At 43.8% G+C, this 13,963-nt stretch overlaps 6 protein-coding genes across 9 annotated transcripts; 4 read left to right on the top strand and 2 right to left on the bottom strand.

The window, feature by feature from the left end:
• The first annotated feature begins 3,833 nt into the window (after positions 1-3,833).
• Positions 3,834-5,685, top strand: LOC117145119 (probable cardiolipin synthase (CMP-forming)). 2 transcript variants are annotated; one of them, XM_033310639.1, is made up of 5 exons: positions 3,834-3,997; positions 4,118-4,669; positions 5,027-5,242; positions 5,308-5,443; positions 5,506-5,621. In XM_033310639.1, exons 2-5 carry the CDS (start codon positions 4,169-4,171, stop codon positions 5,619-5,621), a joined length of 969 nt encoding a protein of 322 aa, XP_033166530.1. In that variant the 5' UTR covers positions 3,834-3,997; positions 4,118-4,168. The 2 variants fall into 2 exon arrangements, with proteins under 2 accessions (XP_033166530.1, XP_033166531.1); XM_033310640.1 differs by lacking the exon at positions 3,834-3,997 and having other exon boundaries at positions 4,169-4,669; positions 5,506-5,685.
• Positions 5,686-6,519: 834 nt separating this feature from the next.
• On the top strand, positions 6,520-7,056 carry LOC117143430 (60S ribosomal protein L27). Its single transcript, XM_033308136.1, has one exon. It carries the CDS (start codon positions 6,559-6,561, stop codon positions 6,964-6,966), a length of 408 nt encoding a protein of 135 aa, XP_033164027.1. The 5' UTR covers positions 6,520-6,558; the 3' UTR covers positions 6,967-7,056.
• A 238-nt stretch (positions 7,057-7,294) lies between these two features.
• LOC117143428 (isocitrate dehydrogenase [NAD] subunit gamma, mitochondrial) lies at positions 7,295-10,222 on the bottom strand. Of its 2 annotated transcripts, XM_033308134.1 has the most exons (7): positions 10,036-10,222; positions 9,861-9,938; positions 9,014-9,793; positions 8,768-8,954; positions 8,628-8,703; positions 7,686-8,006; positions 7,295-7,596 (listed from the first exon to the last, which is right to left on the bottom strand). In XM_033308134.1, the coding sequence occupies exons 1-6, from the start codon at positions 10,090-10,092 to the stop codon at positions 7,976-7,978; spliced, it is 1,209 nt and encodes a 402-aa protein (XP_033164025.1). In that variant the 5' UTR covers positions 10,093-10,222; the 3' UTR covers positions 7,295-7,596; positions 7,686-7,975. The 2 variants fall into 2 exon arrangements, with proteins under 2 accessions (XP_033164025.1, XP_033164026.1); XM_033308135.1 differs by lacking the exon at positions 7,686-8,006.
• Positions 10,223-10,453: 231 nt separating this feature from the next.
• On the top strand, positions 10,454-11,818 carry LOC117144389 (S-adenosylmethionine mitochondrial carrier protein homolog). The gene is made up of 4 exons (XM_033309524.1): positions 10,454-10,669; positions 10,722-10,988; positions 11,052-11,467; positions 11,579-11,818. The coding sequence occupies exons 1-4, from the start codon at positions 10,574-10,576 to the stop codon at positions 11,691-11,693; spliced, it is 894 nt and encodes a 297-aa protein (XP_033165415.1). The 5' UTR covers positions 10,454-10,573; the 3' UTR covers positions 11,694-11,818.
• LOC117144390 lies at positions 11,528-12,362 on the bottom strand. Its single transcript, XM_033309525.1, has 3 exons — positions 12,159-12,362; positions 11,900-12,085; positions 11,528-11,845 (listed from the first exon to the last, which is right to left on the bottom strand). Exons 1-3 carry the CDS (start codon positions 12,252-12,254, stop codon positions 11,819-11,821), a joined length of 309 nt encoding a protein of 102 aa, XP_033165416.1. The 5' UTR covers positions 12,255-12,362; the 3' UTR covers positions 11,528-11,818.
• A 17-nt stretch (positions 12,363-12,379) lies between these two features.
• Positions 12,380-13,953, top strand: LOC117144388 (zinc finger protein 664). Of its 2 annotated transcripts, none has more exons than XM_033309522.1 (3): positions 12,380-12,462; positions 12,518-13,539; positions 13,601-13,952. In XM_033309522.1, exons 2-3 carry the CDS (start codon positions 12,518-12,520, stop codon positions 13,743-13,745), a joined length of 1,167 nt encoding a protein of 388 aa, XP_033165413.1. In that variant the 5' UTR covers positions 12,380-12,462; the 3' UTR covers positions 13,746-13,952. The 2 variants fall into 2 exon arrangements, with proteins under 2 accessions (XP_033165413.1, XP_033165414.1); XM_033309523.1 differs by having other exon boundaries at positions 12,386-12,462; positions 12,508-13,539; positions 13,601-13,953.
• Positions 13,954-13,963: the final 10 nt, after the last annotated feature.

Below are 13,963 nucleotides of genomic sequence, written 5' to 3'. Positions count from 1 at the left end.
TTTCTCCTGCCCCTTTTTCGGGACAACACCTATCATCCTGCGTGAAGGACCCGCATATTATGGCCTGTATCCCAGCATCAGATTTTAGGCATAAACTAAAGTGGGTCCCTCGGCGGGAAACCAGGCCGAAACGCCCAACTTGAGCACACTCCCTGGATGCCCGCACATTGCTATAATTACGCGAAACTTTCGACAAGTGTCGCCGGAAAATCGCCAAACGTTCGCATTTCAAGTGCCGCTGTCCAGGCAAAGTTGTCGCTACCCTTGCCATAAAAATTGTAGAAGGGGAATCCCCCGGCAGCTGCGGTTTAATCTTCTTTTAAGTTGCCCGCCCCGCCTCCTTTTTTCATCGGGAAAAAAGATGGCGACACCGTAAAGCAAAAGTTTGCCGCCACTTGTGGGTTTATAACTTATAACAAAGCAAAGTCGGGCCAGGGGGCGTTGGAAAGGGATATGGCACTGGGGGCGTGGCCATTGGGAGGGGGGAGGTATCCCTGAAACGAGGGCAGTCCTTTGCACAGCTTGGAAATAGTTGGAGTTTTCTGAAAAGTCATTGTTACTCTACTCTGAAGAGCTCTGCCTTCGCCCTTCGCTTTCTGCTCTCTAATTAGTCGTCATTGGCGTGTGATTTGTGGGCGGGCCGTCGAGCATTTTCGAAATTGGAGAAGCAAACTTATTTCCAAAACCTGAACTTCTACTGGCCACAAAGCCAAACTTGTAATTGTGCACAGATTTTTGATTTAGCTCAGCATGGAAATTGGATTGCATTCCACTGGGAAATAGCACATGCCTTGTGTTGAAACAAAGAGAATTAAATTTCATAGAAAATAATACATTAAAACAAATTAAATTGAAACATAGTATGAAAATTGGGAAACTATACGATAAGGTATTTAAAACCGAAACGAATAGAAATAGTTTTCTCAGTGTAGAAACACCTTTATTGCGATATGACCCATAACCACACCTGCTGGAGAAAGCTATAAAGAGCGGTCTTTTCTCTCATTAGTAGTCGAACCAATTGCCAGTTCATGTTCAGTTCATATGGTTTATGTTCGGGCCATGGCGATATAGCTGGCCGCAAATGATTTAAAGCCAAATGAGCTGGCCACAATTTATGCTGACCACATTAACCATTCTCGACCGAGAGAGGGCGAGTGGGGGAAAAGAGCAAAAGTCCGAGCAAGTATTTAATTAAATTAAGCACAAAGGAAAACACCAAAGTCCGAGAAGTGAGCGGCCAGCTGGAGTTGGCTTCTGTTTTTATGGCCCCGCCTTTAAAGCACTCGTAAATCATTTAAACGCCAGAGCGGATGGACCGAATAGTATAGAGATGGCCGCTAATGGCCAACGGTTCCTCATTGTCCGAGCCGATCACGCCCGCCAGCCGCTGGAAGCGCATTAAAATAGGCTAAAATGCCCATCGTTCGGCTGCCTTTATGGCCACTTAATGTAAAACAGTTAATTAGCCCCACTCACCCACACACGCACACACCCTCTCACCCACACACACACACGTACAGCAAATGTCCAGGCTTAATGCAAAATGGCTGCCATCATTTTGTTTTTTTCCAGCCATTTCCTTTCCGGTTTCTTCCGCCATCGCCGCTGACGTTAGCCATCTTCACTAGGAAGCATTTACCAGGTGAAATCAGGGGGCGTTTGGGGGCTGACTGCTGTGAAAGGCGGAAAATTACTTTTGATTAATGAAGCGCAATGAGGCGCGCTGGAAAAAAAACCAATAAAAATTATAAAAAGCAATGGAAGGACACGGGCTAAGGTCGAACATCGAGCTAAAATTCCCTCTTCAAAGGCATAGTTCGCTCGGAAGTGTATTATTTCATATGCACTATCAGTTTTGAGAGTATTTATGTTAGCAATAAAAAGTTGAATGATGTTTCGAGCTACAAAAGCATTTAAAGTATAGTTTCTAGTTCAAATCTGCACATCAGTAACTGCTTTTTTATTTTATTATATCCAGTTGCAAACTGATATCAATAGTTTTACATTTTTTGCGCCATACCCATTGAAAGGGCATCACAGAAAGTTGTCAATCTCTTCCGCTGTCGCGCATTTTCCACATTTCCCGCATTTCCCGCCCTGCTGGAGCTTCCTGTTTATGGCAGACAGCTACTGAGTAGCCCTGAGTGTCATTCGGAAAATCGGGAAAAAAGAAAGGAAGGAGGTTTCTCGAAATTAACATGCGGACTGACGGTTGACATGCCATGGACATTATTGGACCGAACACCTCTGCATGCAGTTCATTATTAATGCTGATGCATTGTCGTGCTGCCCGATGGGGGAAAATTCCGTGTAAGTGTCATCGCCTTGTCCCCCGCCCTTTAATTACTGGTCCAATCACGACGTGACTCATTGCTCCACCCCACAAACGAGATGATATATTTCTAAAAGCTTGCCCTGGCGAAACTGCAACCTGGCAGTCTTTCATAATTATTTGCCCCGGCTCGCCTTTATTAACCGATGGTAGGGCGTGTCCATTATTGTGGCCATTAAACGTAGAACAGATTCGGGCTGGCAACTTTCGGGAAAATTCATTAGCCGGCTGATGGGGTCAGGTCATGGTCGAGCCGCTGCCAAAGTTTATATTAAGTAATAAGCGTTAAACGCGGCTTAATTTGCATATCCAAGATGGGCGCCGAGCGGCATTCGCCTGGGTTAAGTGGCAGTGTAATTAAATTTAATCCAATTAAACGACTGACAAGTCCAGAAAAGCTTGCGGTCAGGCTTATTACAACGACTTCGTTAAATTTATACCAAGCCGGACTTAAAAAAATGAAGTTCGCCGAATTTTTCAAGCATGTGAGCCCAAAGCGCGTTGCCGACATCAAGTACTGGAATATAGTCCGTCGAATTGACGACGCTCTTGAGGACCCAAGTAAAGGTTGCTTTATTCAAGGCTGCTCTTTGTTTTAATTATTTTTCAATTTTACAATGACCAATTGTCTTGCTTTTTTTATTCAAAGAATTCTCAGAACTTAAATCAATTTATGTTTAATATGCATACATCGTTTTAATTTTGAAATATTTCATTACAGAGTTAAGCAGACATTTTCTGTGTGTGTTTCTGGTGGGACATTATTATGGTCTCCTTCTACTTTGCCTCGTCCTTATTGTCCTTCGAAGCCATTGCTAGTACTGTAATTTGTTGCTCCATATTATCAAGACGGTCAGAAAGACGGTCGAACTTGGGGATCAGCTCTTCGGTTAGCTTGAGTGCCAGTCCCGACCAAGAAAGCTCTGCATGTTCGATTCTGAAGTCGTTCATAGTGTTTTCAAAGCTCTTATCTCTAGCTGGTTTGTTCTTTAAAGATAATAATAGATAATAATTTTAATAAAAGAAATTTTGAATAGACTTACTTTCGCACCTAAGCAATTTTGACAAGCGATTCCAATCAAAACTAACACAAGAAAAAGTTTCGTATTTTACATTATTAAGAAGAGCTATCCAGCATAAACAGAATATGTCAACTAATGTTTTTCTCGTCTGAACTGATTTTATAAAAGTCGGGAAAGAAACGCATTATCTAATTATAGGGTCCTTTGTGTTTTATGTTGGCGATAAATCTTATTGACTCCCAATTACTTTTGAAATATCAGTTTTTTATCTCTCATTCCTATGGCGTCAATATTGCATATAATTTTATAAACATTTGGATAAAAGAAACCTCTCATTCACAATTTTATAGTTTACACTTTCTAATTTATGGTAAGCAATTCAAAAAAACCGCTCAAAGTAGGTTTGGTAGTTTTGGTATATTTAGTTTGGCATATTTTGGCACATTTTGTCTGTTGCAATCGCTGAAATCGATAGTGCTGTCGCCGTATCAACAGTGTTATCGGAGACGGCTTGTGTAATAAAAACAAAAATTGAATTAAAAATTTCTGTAAATGCAGGACAGTAACTTGTAATCGAATAATAATTCAGATTTCGTACTGCACTCAGGTGCCATCAGTGAACAAGGATTCCCGACCAATGGTGCGTGTTTGAGCTCAGCTGGTGATAACAGATGGCCAAGGGTCGGTGGCCGATCAATTTGGAACCAAGGTTACGAATCTCAGTGAATTGAAACTGATTGGACATTTTGTGTGATTGCAGAGCTCGCGAAAGAGTCTGGACTTGAGAGAGGGATCGAACGTCTATTAACCCATGCTGCCCGCCATCATTTTCCGGCAGGTGCAGCGGCCACTGCACCATGGAGCCGCCACATTGGAGCACGTTTTGGGTGTCGGCGGGAGCAGCTTCGTGAACTGCCTGAATCGCTATGCGGCCGCCACGGGATTCATTCGGATCTCGTTTCTGGACATTAAGCGGCGCAGGAACTACGAGCTAGCCAGGCTCCGCACCTATGCCGATGAGAAGAAGCAGTCGCTCCATTTGCGCACCTTGCAGGGACGCCATCTCCTGCAGGGCGTCATCGAAAGGAAGAACTTCCTGGTGGATGACATCCGGGAGGCCAGGCACAAGGTCCAGGAGCGGGTGCGCGAGAAGATCGACGAGATACGCGAGGAGCGAGAGAACATTATGACCATACCCAACATGCTGACCATCAGTCGTGCCGTCCTCTCACCCTACATCGGATATGTTATAGTCCAAGGCGATTTCACCCTGGGCATGAGTCTTCTAGCCTTCGCCGGCATCACAGATCTGGTGAGTTTCCCAAGACCACCATTTTCAGCAGAATAGATCCACTAGTATTTCAAAAATGCGAAAAACATGATGTGGTGTGTTTTATTGCATTATTTATTGTCTTGTTTTCTGCCCGGTCTGTGTTTTGTTTTCCTCTACATATATAGTACTTTTTAGAACCAAAATATCTATATATACAATTGGATTTTTTACCCGAATAGCTCAGACGAAACCAAAAATAGTTCGTTTGATTAAACAATACATACACGTATCATTTGCCTATTAGTACTATTAGTGGCAAGTAAGACACTTAGATAAATGTTAAACATTATAGAAACTTTCTTCCTAATAACATTCGTGTGTTTCCTGTTCCTTTAGTTGGATGGACAGATCGCGCGACGTTGGCCTTCGCAGGCGAGCAAGTTTGGCTCCTTCCTGGACCCCATGGCTGATAAGTTGCTGATGGGCTCGCTGGTCATCTCGCTGTGCTACACGGACCTGCTGCCCATGTGGCTCATGGGCATCGTGGTTTTCCGGGATGTCTTTCTCCTAGGAGCTGGATTTGTTATACGCTACATAAGCCTGCCACCGCCGGTAAGTGAAGGATTTACCTACATTTTTATGGCATTAGTTTATAATCATTTACCATTTCTCGGCAGAAAACCTTTTCGCGCTACTTTGACGCCACCCATGTTACTGCCCAACTGGAGCCCACGCTGCTCAGCAAGATCAACACGGGCGTCCAGTTGGCCACCATTGGACTGAGCCTGGGAGCTCCCATTTGGAACTATTTGGGTGAGATAGAGTGCACACTTTTCACGCAGCGGATAAATTAATCAATTATCATCCCAAACCAGATCACCCAGCTTTGCAGGGCCTTTGGTATCTGACTGGCCTGACTACGGCTGCCACTGCCCTCAGCTACGTCATGAATCGGCATAATACCTTTAAGATTATTCAAAAAAAGACGTAGGGCCGGGCATTTCCGCTAAATATCTGAGTACTATAAAGGAGTAGTATCTCTCCTTAAGCAATGATTAGTATGTATCGTGTTTTCTAAATGATTAACATATAAAATTTTAAAAAATCTATTTTGTTAATAAATTTTAAGTGTTTTTCCATAACGATTTGATAATATGAATTTGCAAAGGGGAAAATTTAAAATTGAAGTGCTAAAAAAAATACGGGTGCAAGTGTGACCAGATAGCAGAAAACACGGCCATATGGTAGAGTGACCGCACCAAAAATATCGGAAATGTTGCCACTAAGTATCGATAAAAAGACGACGTTTTGCCATCTCTAAAATCTCCCCTTCTTTTCTTTTCGCCCGTTTCCGGTGAGTGGTGTGTTCCGCGTGTAAATTTTGTTAAATTTTAGCCAAAATATAAATTTCTACGCTTCGGTAGGAATGCGAGTGGTGTGCAATGTGTAGGCTATGCCCCCTCAAAATGGAGAATAACTTTAAAAGGGGGAAAAATACGTTTTCAGTCCCATAGAACAAAAAAAAACCATTCTATGGTGGCTCTGCCCCCATCTCTTCTATGAAAAAAACACAATATCTGGTTATAACTTACCACATGGTTTAGCCGACAATGACTTCTGAGTTGCATATGATTTGTGTATGCCAGTTGGAATATATTATGTGTGTTAACAGATAATGTGAAGTGATGATAGTGAATTCATGACATCCGGCAAACTAATACTACAATATCAACTCAGCAATGACCAAAAACGTGTTGCTTTGAAAACCTATTTTGGTTTCTTTGGCGTGTGCCATAATATCATCTTTAAGAGCAATACTTGCAGATGATGTTATAAACTTTGCCGCCAAATAGTTATTAATTAAAGTTTTGAGATCTGACAAATATACTAATGTTATTTTCCCTTAATTTACAGAGCAAACCGCCAAGATGAGGAAAATCATGAAGCAGGGCAAGATCGTAATCGTCCTTAGCGGACGTTACGCCGGTCGCAAGGCCATCATCGTCAAGACCCACGACGATGGAACCCCGGAGAAGCCCTTCGGACACGCCCTCGTCGCCGGCATCGATCGCTACCCGCGCAAGGTGACCAAGAAGATGGGCAAGAACAAGCTGAAGAAGAAGTCCAAGGTCAAGCCCTTCCTGAAGAGCCTGAACTACAACCATCTGATGCCCACCCGCTACACGGCGCACGACATCAGCTTCGAGAAGCTGTCGCCCAAGGACCTGAAGGATCCCGTCAAGCGCAAGACGCACCGCTTCCAGACCCGCGTCAAGTTCGAGTCCGTCTACAAGGAGGGCAAGAACAAGTGGTTCTTCCAGAAGCTGCGTTTCTAAGCTGCCCATTCGCTACTTGTGGTTACTGGATTTGTCGCTCTTTTTTAAGGTTTAATAAACAAAGAAGTAATTCTGATAAAACTGACCGAAGTGGAGCCTGTGCCTTCTTATTGAGTGTTCAAGTGGGGCAAACGTGCCTACTGTGATGAAAGTATATAGAATACTTTGAGTAGGAAGTGTACAAGAGGTATTCGAACACAAGTCATCAACAAATTTCAAAATATAAGGCATAGTAAACATTTGGAATGGAAATATCAAAGTTGCTTTTCAATCATTTTAAAATATAGTGCAAATTAAATTAACCGCCCGAATCTAAAACAATAGTTAGTCTTTTTTACTTTTTCCTTTACTAATAAATATTCGAACAGAATAATACATTTTGTTTGAATCAACTTTTCAATATTACAAATCTTTTGGAAAATTTACAATTTAATATCGCTTTGATTGACTACTTGTGGAACTTGCTTGGCTATTAAAGAGCGCAAAGTGTGTTATCCTTGTTGTTCATGAACTGTTGCCTTAGGGTATTTTGGAAATTAAATTAAATAAAAGAAAATATACAGCTTTCAGTAGGGAGTTTAAAAGAAAGAATCAGAGTGCAGAAACATTGCATAGGACCGGCAAGAAAATCTGTGGAATATACGATAAAACTGGATTAGAATCTTCTCAATCGAACTTGGGGATAAGTGAAGCTACAAAATATTTGGAGTTTGTATTACCTGAATTATCACACTTGGACATCGAATGAACACACAATGGACATTTAGCCGGGATAACATATTTTGTTTGGGTTAAGCAGCGGAATAATTCAACCTCGATTTGATTATACCGATTTTTCTGGGCATCACATTAACGCTGAATGCATTGGCTTTGGGGTACAAGATGTCTCAAATTGGCTTAGTTGTGGGGTTAATAAAATTTTGACTGGTTTTTGTATTAGACTTGGTTCGATTTGGTTTATCTTGCTGAGTTTGTTAGCAGTTGGTTGAGTTCGGTAGTGCGATAGTGCCTAAAATTGGCTAAAATAGTTTCCATGTGGCCTGCGGAGCGGTAAAGCGTTTTTGGATTTTCGGGGAGAGGAGAAAAAACAGAATAATTTCGTTCATTAGAGCTGCACAAGGACAATCTGGTTACACGTTCAAAACGAAAATACTACATACTTGTGTGTACTGAATGTGTGTGTGGTGGTGTGTTCTACTGGGGCACTACTTAGGACAAATATACAACAGAAAATAGTTCAACGAAGCAATTGCTAAACAGTGGTCCAATTTATATAAACAAATTTTAAGTGGCCTCTTGTAAGTGACAATCGAGCATGTGTCACCCAAGAAGAAGTACTTAAAACTAAAAGGAAACCAAAAAGTTAGTGATTAAGTGGAGTCTGTGGAGTGCTGGTTGGTTAGGACACAGTTAGGCCAATTCGGCAATAACACTTACAGTTCTGCTGAAGTAATCAGTAAGTAATTAAAATAATACAATAACAGCATGAAATTATAATACAAGAAGGCCAGCCTACGCTGGGCCCATCGCGACAGTGAAGTAAAAGGGGACAAGCGATAGATGTTTGTTTGCTTAAAACTTAATAGAAAATACAACACTTGGTTGCGACAGCGAAATAAAAGAACATATAGAACTACTCTAAATGCAGACGATTATTTTACCAATTCACGCGCTTGGCACTCAAGATCTTGAGTATATTCTCAACCACATCGGTACTGGAGTTGGTGCCGCCAATATCTGTAAGAGATTTAGATGATAAAGGTGATTCTGTTTATTGAATAGCAACGAGAGTAGTGATCACCTGGCGTGCGAATGGCATCGTTGACAATGGTCTGGTAGACGGCCTCCTGAATGACATTGGCGTGCTCCTTGTGACCCAGATGGTTCAACATGTCGATACTGGCACTGATCATGGCCACAGGGTTGGCGATGTTCTTGCCGGCAATGGCGGTTCCGGTGTTACGGGTGCCAGGCTCAAAGATGGCGTACTAAAATTATAGGACAAAACTGAAGGATTATGGGTTAAGCAAAAGAGAAAGAGACTTACATGGTCACCATAGTTCCTGCCGGAAATGAGGCCAGCTCCCCCCATCAGACCGCAAAGAACATTGGACACGATGGTGCCGTACAGGTTGGTCATGTTCATGACGTCGAACTGGTGAGGATTCGACACGGACTGCATGCAGGTGTTGTCGATAATCATGTTGTTGTGCTCGAGTTCGGGATAGTCCTTGTGCACACGGTTGGCGACCTCCAGGAAGAGACCATCGGACAGTTTCATGATGTTGGCCTTGTGGATGGTGGTAACCTTCTTGCGATTGTTTTGGCGGGCAAACTCAAAGGCGTAGCGGGCCACACGCTCGGCATTCTCGACGGTCACGACTTTCATGCTCTCCACGATTCCGGGAACAGACTCGTGCTCCAACATGGCGTACTCGCCATCGGTGTTCTGGCGGATGAGCACCACGTCGATGTCGTGATGGCGGGCCGGAATGCCCGGATACGACTTGCAGTGCACTACATTGACATACAGATCCAGCTCGTTACGAATGGCCACGTTGCGGGAGACTTCGGTCAAGGTCTGGGACTTGGTCTCGATGTTGCCCTTGAGTGCCACTCCGTTCCTCTTGATCGATGTGATGGCATAGTCCAGATCATCGTTGCCTTCGGTGGAGGGATCGATGTCGATCACCTCGAAATCGATGGGTGCACCGCAGTACCGGAAGATCTCGCGCACATAGCCCATCAATTCAGGACCAATGCCGCCGCCCGGGAGCATGGTAACGGCATGACGACCTCCGTACTGTGCCGAGGGAATATCTGTGCCCTGTTCACAAAGATATATACGGATGCTATAACCTCAATTGTGGGTGAGCTCCAGCGGTTGCACTCACCGTGACTTTCTTCTGCAGCGCCGATTTGGTGTGGGCCACATCCTCGGTCTTCTCCTTGGTCACCAGCAAGGGATAGCCCTACAATTCGAATCGATAAGTACGATCAATAGGATCTGGCAGGCGCGCATTATGTAATTTGCCTTTGTCGGCCAATTTTCCGGGCGAGAAAACTTACGCGAGTGAGGAACGGCGTCTGCGTCTGCAGCAATCTCTGGGTCAAGCGAAGGGCCATGATTTGATCCTTGGATTATTGTTTTCTACCGCCGCAGTTGGTATTCTACTATCAGTTAAATCACGGCCAATTTTATTCCACTTGGCCAAAACGGTGCTGCTGCCTCTTGCCAAGAACCACGGCTCTTCAGGGTTGTCGAGTAAAAAGTATTGGTTTTAAAATAATTACTTTGGCTTAAAAAAAATATATTATATTCAAGTGTTTTTATGAAAATCCTAATATTTCAATACCATCCTTTATTTTAAGTAACACTTTTGACCAAATAATATATATTTTACGAAGAATATATTTATTGGTCTTGCCTTCAGCATCTTGGCAACTCTATACCAAGCAGCTGTTATCTGCAGGCCTGCCAGATCAGCGAAAAGCAGCTGACTGTTACGTTAACAACCACATTTTATGTTTTTGTTTACTAAAACAATTTTAGTTAATACTCTGACGGGATGACTTAAAGTGGATGCCATAACAACATTTCTAGGACATGGCAGCAGAATTGGGTCTGGAATCGGCCGCGGGGTCCATGGAGATCAACATGCAAGAGCCGGTCAATAAATTGAAATTTCTTCATGCACTTGTTGTAAGTAGTTGAAATTTAAATGAGAACTTAGTTCTTAATTAATGATTTTTAGGCGGGAGGAGTGGCTGGAATGGTAGTGGACATTGCGCTATTTCCCATAGATACAGTGAAGACCCGACTGCAAAGCGAGCTGGGCTTTTGGCGGGCTGGAGGATTCAGGGGCATATACAAAGGACTCGCTCCTGCGGCTGCAGGAAGTGCTCCCACGGCGGCACTGTTTTTCTGCACCTACGAGTGCGGAAAGCAGTTCCTTAGTTCGGTCACCCAAACCAAAGATTCACCCTATGTTCACATGGCAGCGGCTTCAGCAGCAGAAGTGGTAGGATTTCATATAAAATTGTGCAACTCGTCTATAGATGTGACGAATCTCTGTATCCCATAGTTGGCATGCTTGATCCGAGTTCCCGTGGAGATTGCCAAGCAACGCTCCCAAACATTACAGGGCAACAAACAGTCCGGTCTGCAAATTCTACTGCGGGCTTATCGCACTGAGGGATTGAAACGCGGCCTATACCGCGGATTCGGGTCCACTATCATGCGGGAGATTCCATTCAGCCTGATACAGTTCCCGCTCTGGGAGTACTTTAAGCTGCAATGGACTCCCCTGACCGGCTTCGATTCCACTCCTTTTTCGGTGGCTCTTTGTGGAGCTGTCGCTGGAGGCATTTCAGCGGGATTAACTACGCCGCTCGATGTAGTCAAGACCCGAATTATGCTGGCTGAAAGGGAGAGTCTCAACCGGCGTCGCAGTGCCCGAAGAATTTTGCATGGCATTTACCTGGAGCGAGGCTTCAGCGGGTAATTTTTTGCATTTTAGGCTCAACTCAAGCTGATCCTAATATTTTCACACAGAAGAACTTTACAAATTAGTTATTACATTTATTAATGTACTTCTATGTTACTTTTCAGTCTGTTTGCTGGCTTTGTGCCGCGAGTGCTGTGGATCACACTGGGCGGTGCTTTCTTCTTTGGCTTCTACGACCTGACGACGCGAATCCTTGGCGCCACCAGTACGCATCATTAAAATTAGGGCTATTTTCGTTGTACTTGTAGTAGAGGCACGTAGTTTGCAGTAGTAACTAAACCGATGACAACCACCGTTTAAAGACAACGTGGACAATAAAGTGTATGGAAGACTTTTGAGATTCACTAGGCGTTGAAGGCGTTATTCGCTCCCTGTGAAGGAAAAGAATGTGAATGTGAATGGGACATTGTCAAGACCTCACTAACATCCTGAATGTGGAGGCGACCAGTGAGGAGAGTAGCAGTAGTCCGCTGATCTCCGAGTTCATCTCCGCGGTCCATGGGCACATCGGAATCCTCTTCATCCACGTTGACGTATCCACTTCGAGGAGCCTTCCTGCTCCTTAGGCAATTCCAGGAAATACGACAGCGACTACGTGACATGGCGTAGACCTGTGGACACCCAAATGCATAAATTAAACAAATGTACATCCACTTGAACAAATAGACGGTGGCGATAACGCACCAGTGCAGCCAGAACGAAAATGCCAACGAGCACGGAAATTGGCAGCCATATGTATTGACCGTCGTCCGGATGCAATATGTCCGACTCAGGATTCATGGTCGTCTGGGGCTCAAGAAACTTAATCGTTTTTAGGGGATTTACAAAGAAATCACAACAACTACGAAGCAAAAAGTTCTCAAAAATTTAAGCGCTGCCAAGTGCTGCCAGACCTCTCGTGGAATAGGTGGCAACCCTGGCGCAGCTATGTTTAGTTTTTCTTCACATTTATTGCTGAGAGCGGGGATTTTCAACTGTAAACAAATAAGTATTTATTAGGTAATCTGAATCGTTTCAATTTGATCAAAATCAGCTTTGCACAGATGGATCCCCAAACATCAAAAGTATTCAAAACGCTCAATTTCACAATAGCAAAGCGAACTGCAGAAGCTCCCGTGAAGCTTGTGTCCCAAGCAGTCTCATTTTCAGAGAATACTACTTCTTTGGAGCTGAGCAATTGCTGCCGCTTGTGTTTGGAGGAACCGCATCCCAACCAAATGCTGGACATGACCGTCATCTATGACCAGGAGGCGGTTCTGAGTTACTACGACTGCTACGAGATCTGCACCAAGGAGGACCTTCGGAAAAATCCAAAAAACGAGCCACGAACCTTGTGCAAGCGTTGTGCTGTGGAACTGAAATGGGCCTACGACTTTCACAAGAAAATGGCCATTGCCAATCAGCAGTTGAGAGAGATATTTGGGACAACCGAAGCCAACGGGGATACTGAGCAGGAGGACGACGAGGAGGATGAGGAGAATGAGGCGGATATGAATGAGGAGTTCCTTGTGGAGGATATTGAGGAGAAGCAGGAAACCCCTGATATTGTCGACAACTTAGAAGACATTGTGTCACGCAATCGGCATACGGGAAAATTCAACTGCAAGTTCTGCCACAAGGAGTTCAGGAACCATTCCCGCATGGCCAAGCACCAATTGATTCATTTGGCCAATCGTCCCAGCTATCGTTGCAGCCAGTGCGACCGGGCTTACCTCACAAAGCAGGCGCTGAAAGTCCACGTCGATTCGAAGCACAGGCAGTCTGGAGTCCCCTGCGACACATGCGGCAAGGTTTTTGCCATTGCCAAAGCCCTGGAGATTCATAAACGCTATCATAACAGAGATTTTCCTTATTCCTGTGATCTCTGTGATCGTCGATTCGCACAGCGATCCCATTTGACTGTCCACCAGCAGGTTAAGCACTCTGGATCGCGTTTCATTTGCGAGTTTCCCGGCTGCCAGAAGTCCTTTACCTCGTCTTCATCTCTTAGGAATCACGAGTGCACGCATACGGCAATGCCATTTGAGTGCGCCCACTGCCATCAGAGTTATCCAGCTCGTAACAAGTTAGTTATATTGTTAAAAATTTACATATTGTGATACTAACACTCCTTAATCATAATTTAGATTACGCATGCACCTGGAACGTAAGCACAACATGGTGGTGCAGATGGAGGACTTGGAGGAAATGCGAAAGTTTCACATCGTGCGCTCCAAGTTGGTAATGGCAAAGGTTTACTCGGACCAGAAAGAATCGGACAGCCAAAAATGATAGCTCTGCTGTTCCTAAATAAACAGTATTTAAGACTATTACCAAAACTTAGATAATAGATTAATCTTGCACTAACTCGCGTTCCATTTTAAGATCCGTAAAATTGCCTTACAAATATCACATTCAATTTATTTCACACTTTCCTTTGGTTATCTTACACGGACAGGGATAGATATTCACATACATATATAGATATTCGATATCATAGACAAAATAAA

Source organism: Drosophila mauritiana, chromosome 3R (assembly GCF_004382145.1).
Source record: "Drosophila mauritiana strain mau12 chromosome 3R, ASM438214v1, whole genome shotgun sequence".
Lineage (NCBI taxonomy): Eukaryota > Metazoa > Arthropoda > Insecta > Diptera > Drosophilidae > Drosophila > Drosophila mauritiana.
This window is presented reverse-complemented; position numbering and strand designations above follow the sequence as displayed.

Excerpts from the sequence above, each read along its gene's own strand:
- LOC117143430 (XM_033308136.1), top strand. The coding sequence starts at position 6,559 with ATGAGGAAAATCATGAAGCAGGGCAAGATCGTAATCGTCCTTAGCGGA.
- LOC117144390 (XM_033309525.1), bottom strand. The coding sequence starts at position 12,254 with ATGAATCCTGAGTCGGACATATTGCATCCGGACGACGGTCAATACATA. Across the intron at positions 12,086-12,158 it reads TTTTCGTTCTGGCTGCACTG|GTCTACGCCATGTCACGTAG; the intron begins GTGCGTTATCGC and ends GGGTGTCCACAG. Across the intron at positions 11,846-11,899 it reads GTCGCCTCCACATTCAGGAT|GGAGCGAATAACGCCTTCAA; the intron begins GTTAGTGAGGTC and ends TTTCCTTCACAG.
- LOC117144388 (XM_033309523.1), top strand. The coding sequence starts at position 12,518 with ATGGATCCCCAAACATCAAAAGTATTCAAAACGCTCAATTTCACAATA. Across the intron at positions 13,540-13,600 it reads AGTTATCCAGCTCGTAACAA|ATTACGCATGCACCTGGAAC; the intron begins GTTAGTTATATT and ends ATCATAATTTAG.
- LOC117145119 (XM_033310640.1), top strand. The coding sequence starts at position 4,169 with ATGCTGCCCGCCATCATTTTCCGGCAGGTGCAGCGGCCACTGCACCAT. Across the intron at positions 5,243-5,307 it reads ACATAAGCCTGCCACCGCCG|AAAACCTTTTCGCGCTACTT; the intron begins GTAAGTGAAGGA and ends ATTTCTCGGCAG. Across the intron at positions 5,444-5,505 it reads TCCCATTTGGAACTATTTGG|ATCACCCAGCTTTGCAGGGC; the intron begins GTGAGATAGAGT and ends ATCCCAAACCAG.
- LOC117144389 (XM_033309524.1), top strand. The coding sequence starts at position 10,574 with ATGGCAGCAGAATTGGGTCTGGAATCGGCCGCGGGGTCCATGGAGATC. Across the intron at positions 10,670-10,721 it reads AATTTCTTCATGCACTTGTT|GCGGGAGGAGTGGCTGGAAT; the intron begins GTAAGTAGTTGA and ends AATGATTTTTAG. Across the intron at positions 10,989-11,051 it reads CGGCTTCAGCAGCAGAAGTG|TTGGCATGCTTGATCCGAGT; the intron begins GTAGGATTTCAT and ends TGTATCCCATAG.
- LOC117143428 (XM_033308134.1), bottom strand. The coding sequence starts at position 10,092 with ATGGCCCTTCGCTTGACCCAGAGATTGCTGCAGACGCAGACGCCGTTC. Across the intron at positions 9,794-9,860 it reads CGCTGCAGAAGAAAGTCACG|GGCACAGATATTCCCTCGGC; the intron begins GTGAGTGCAACC and ends CTTTGTGAACAG. Across the intron at positions 8,704-8,767 it reads CGATGCCATTCGCACGCCAG|ATATTGGCGGCACCAACTCC; the intron begins GTGATCACTACT and ends AATCTCTTACAG.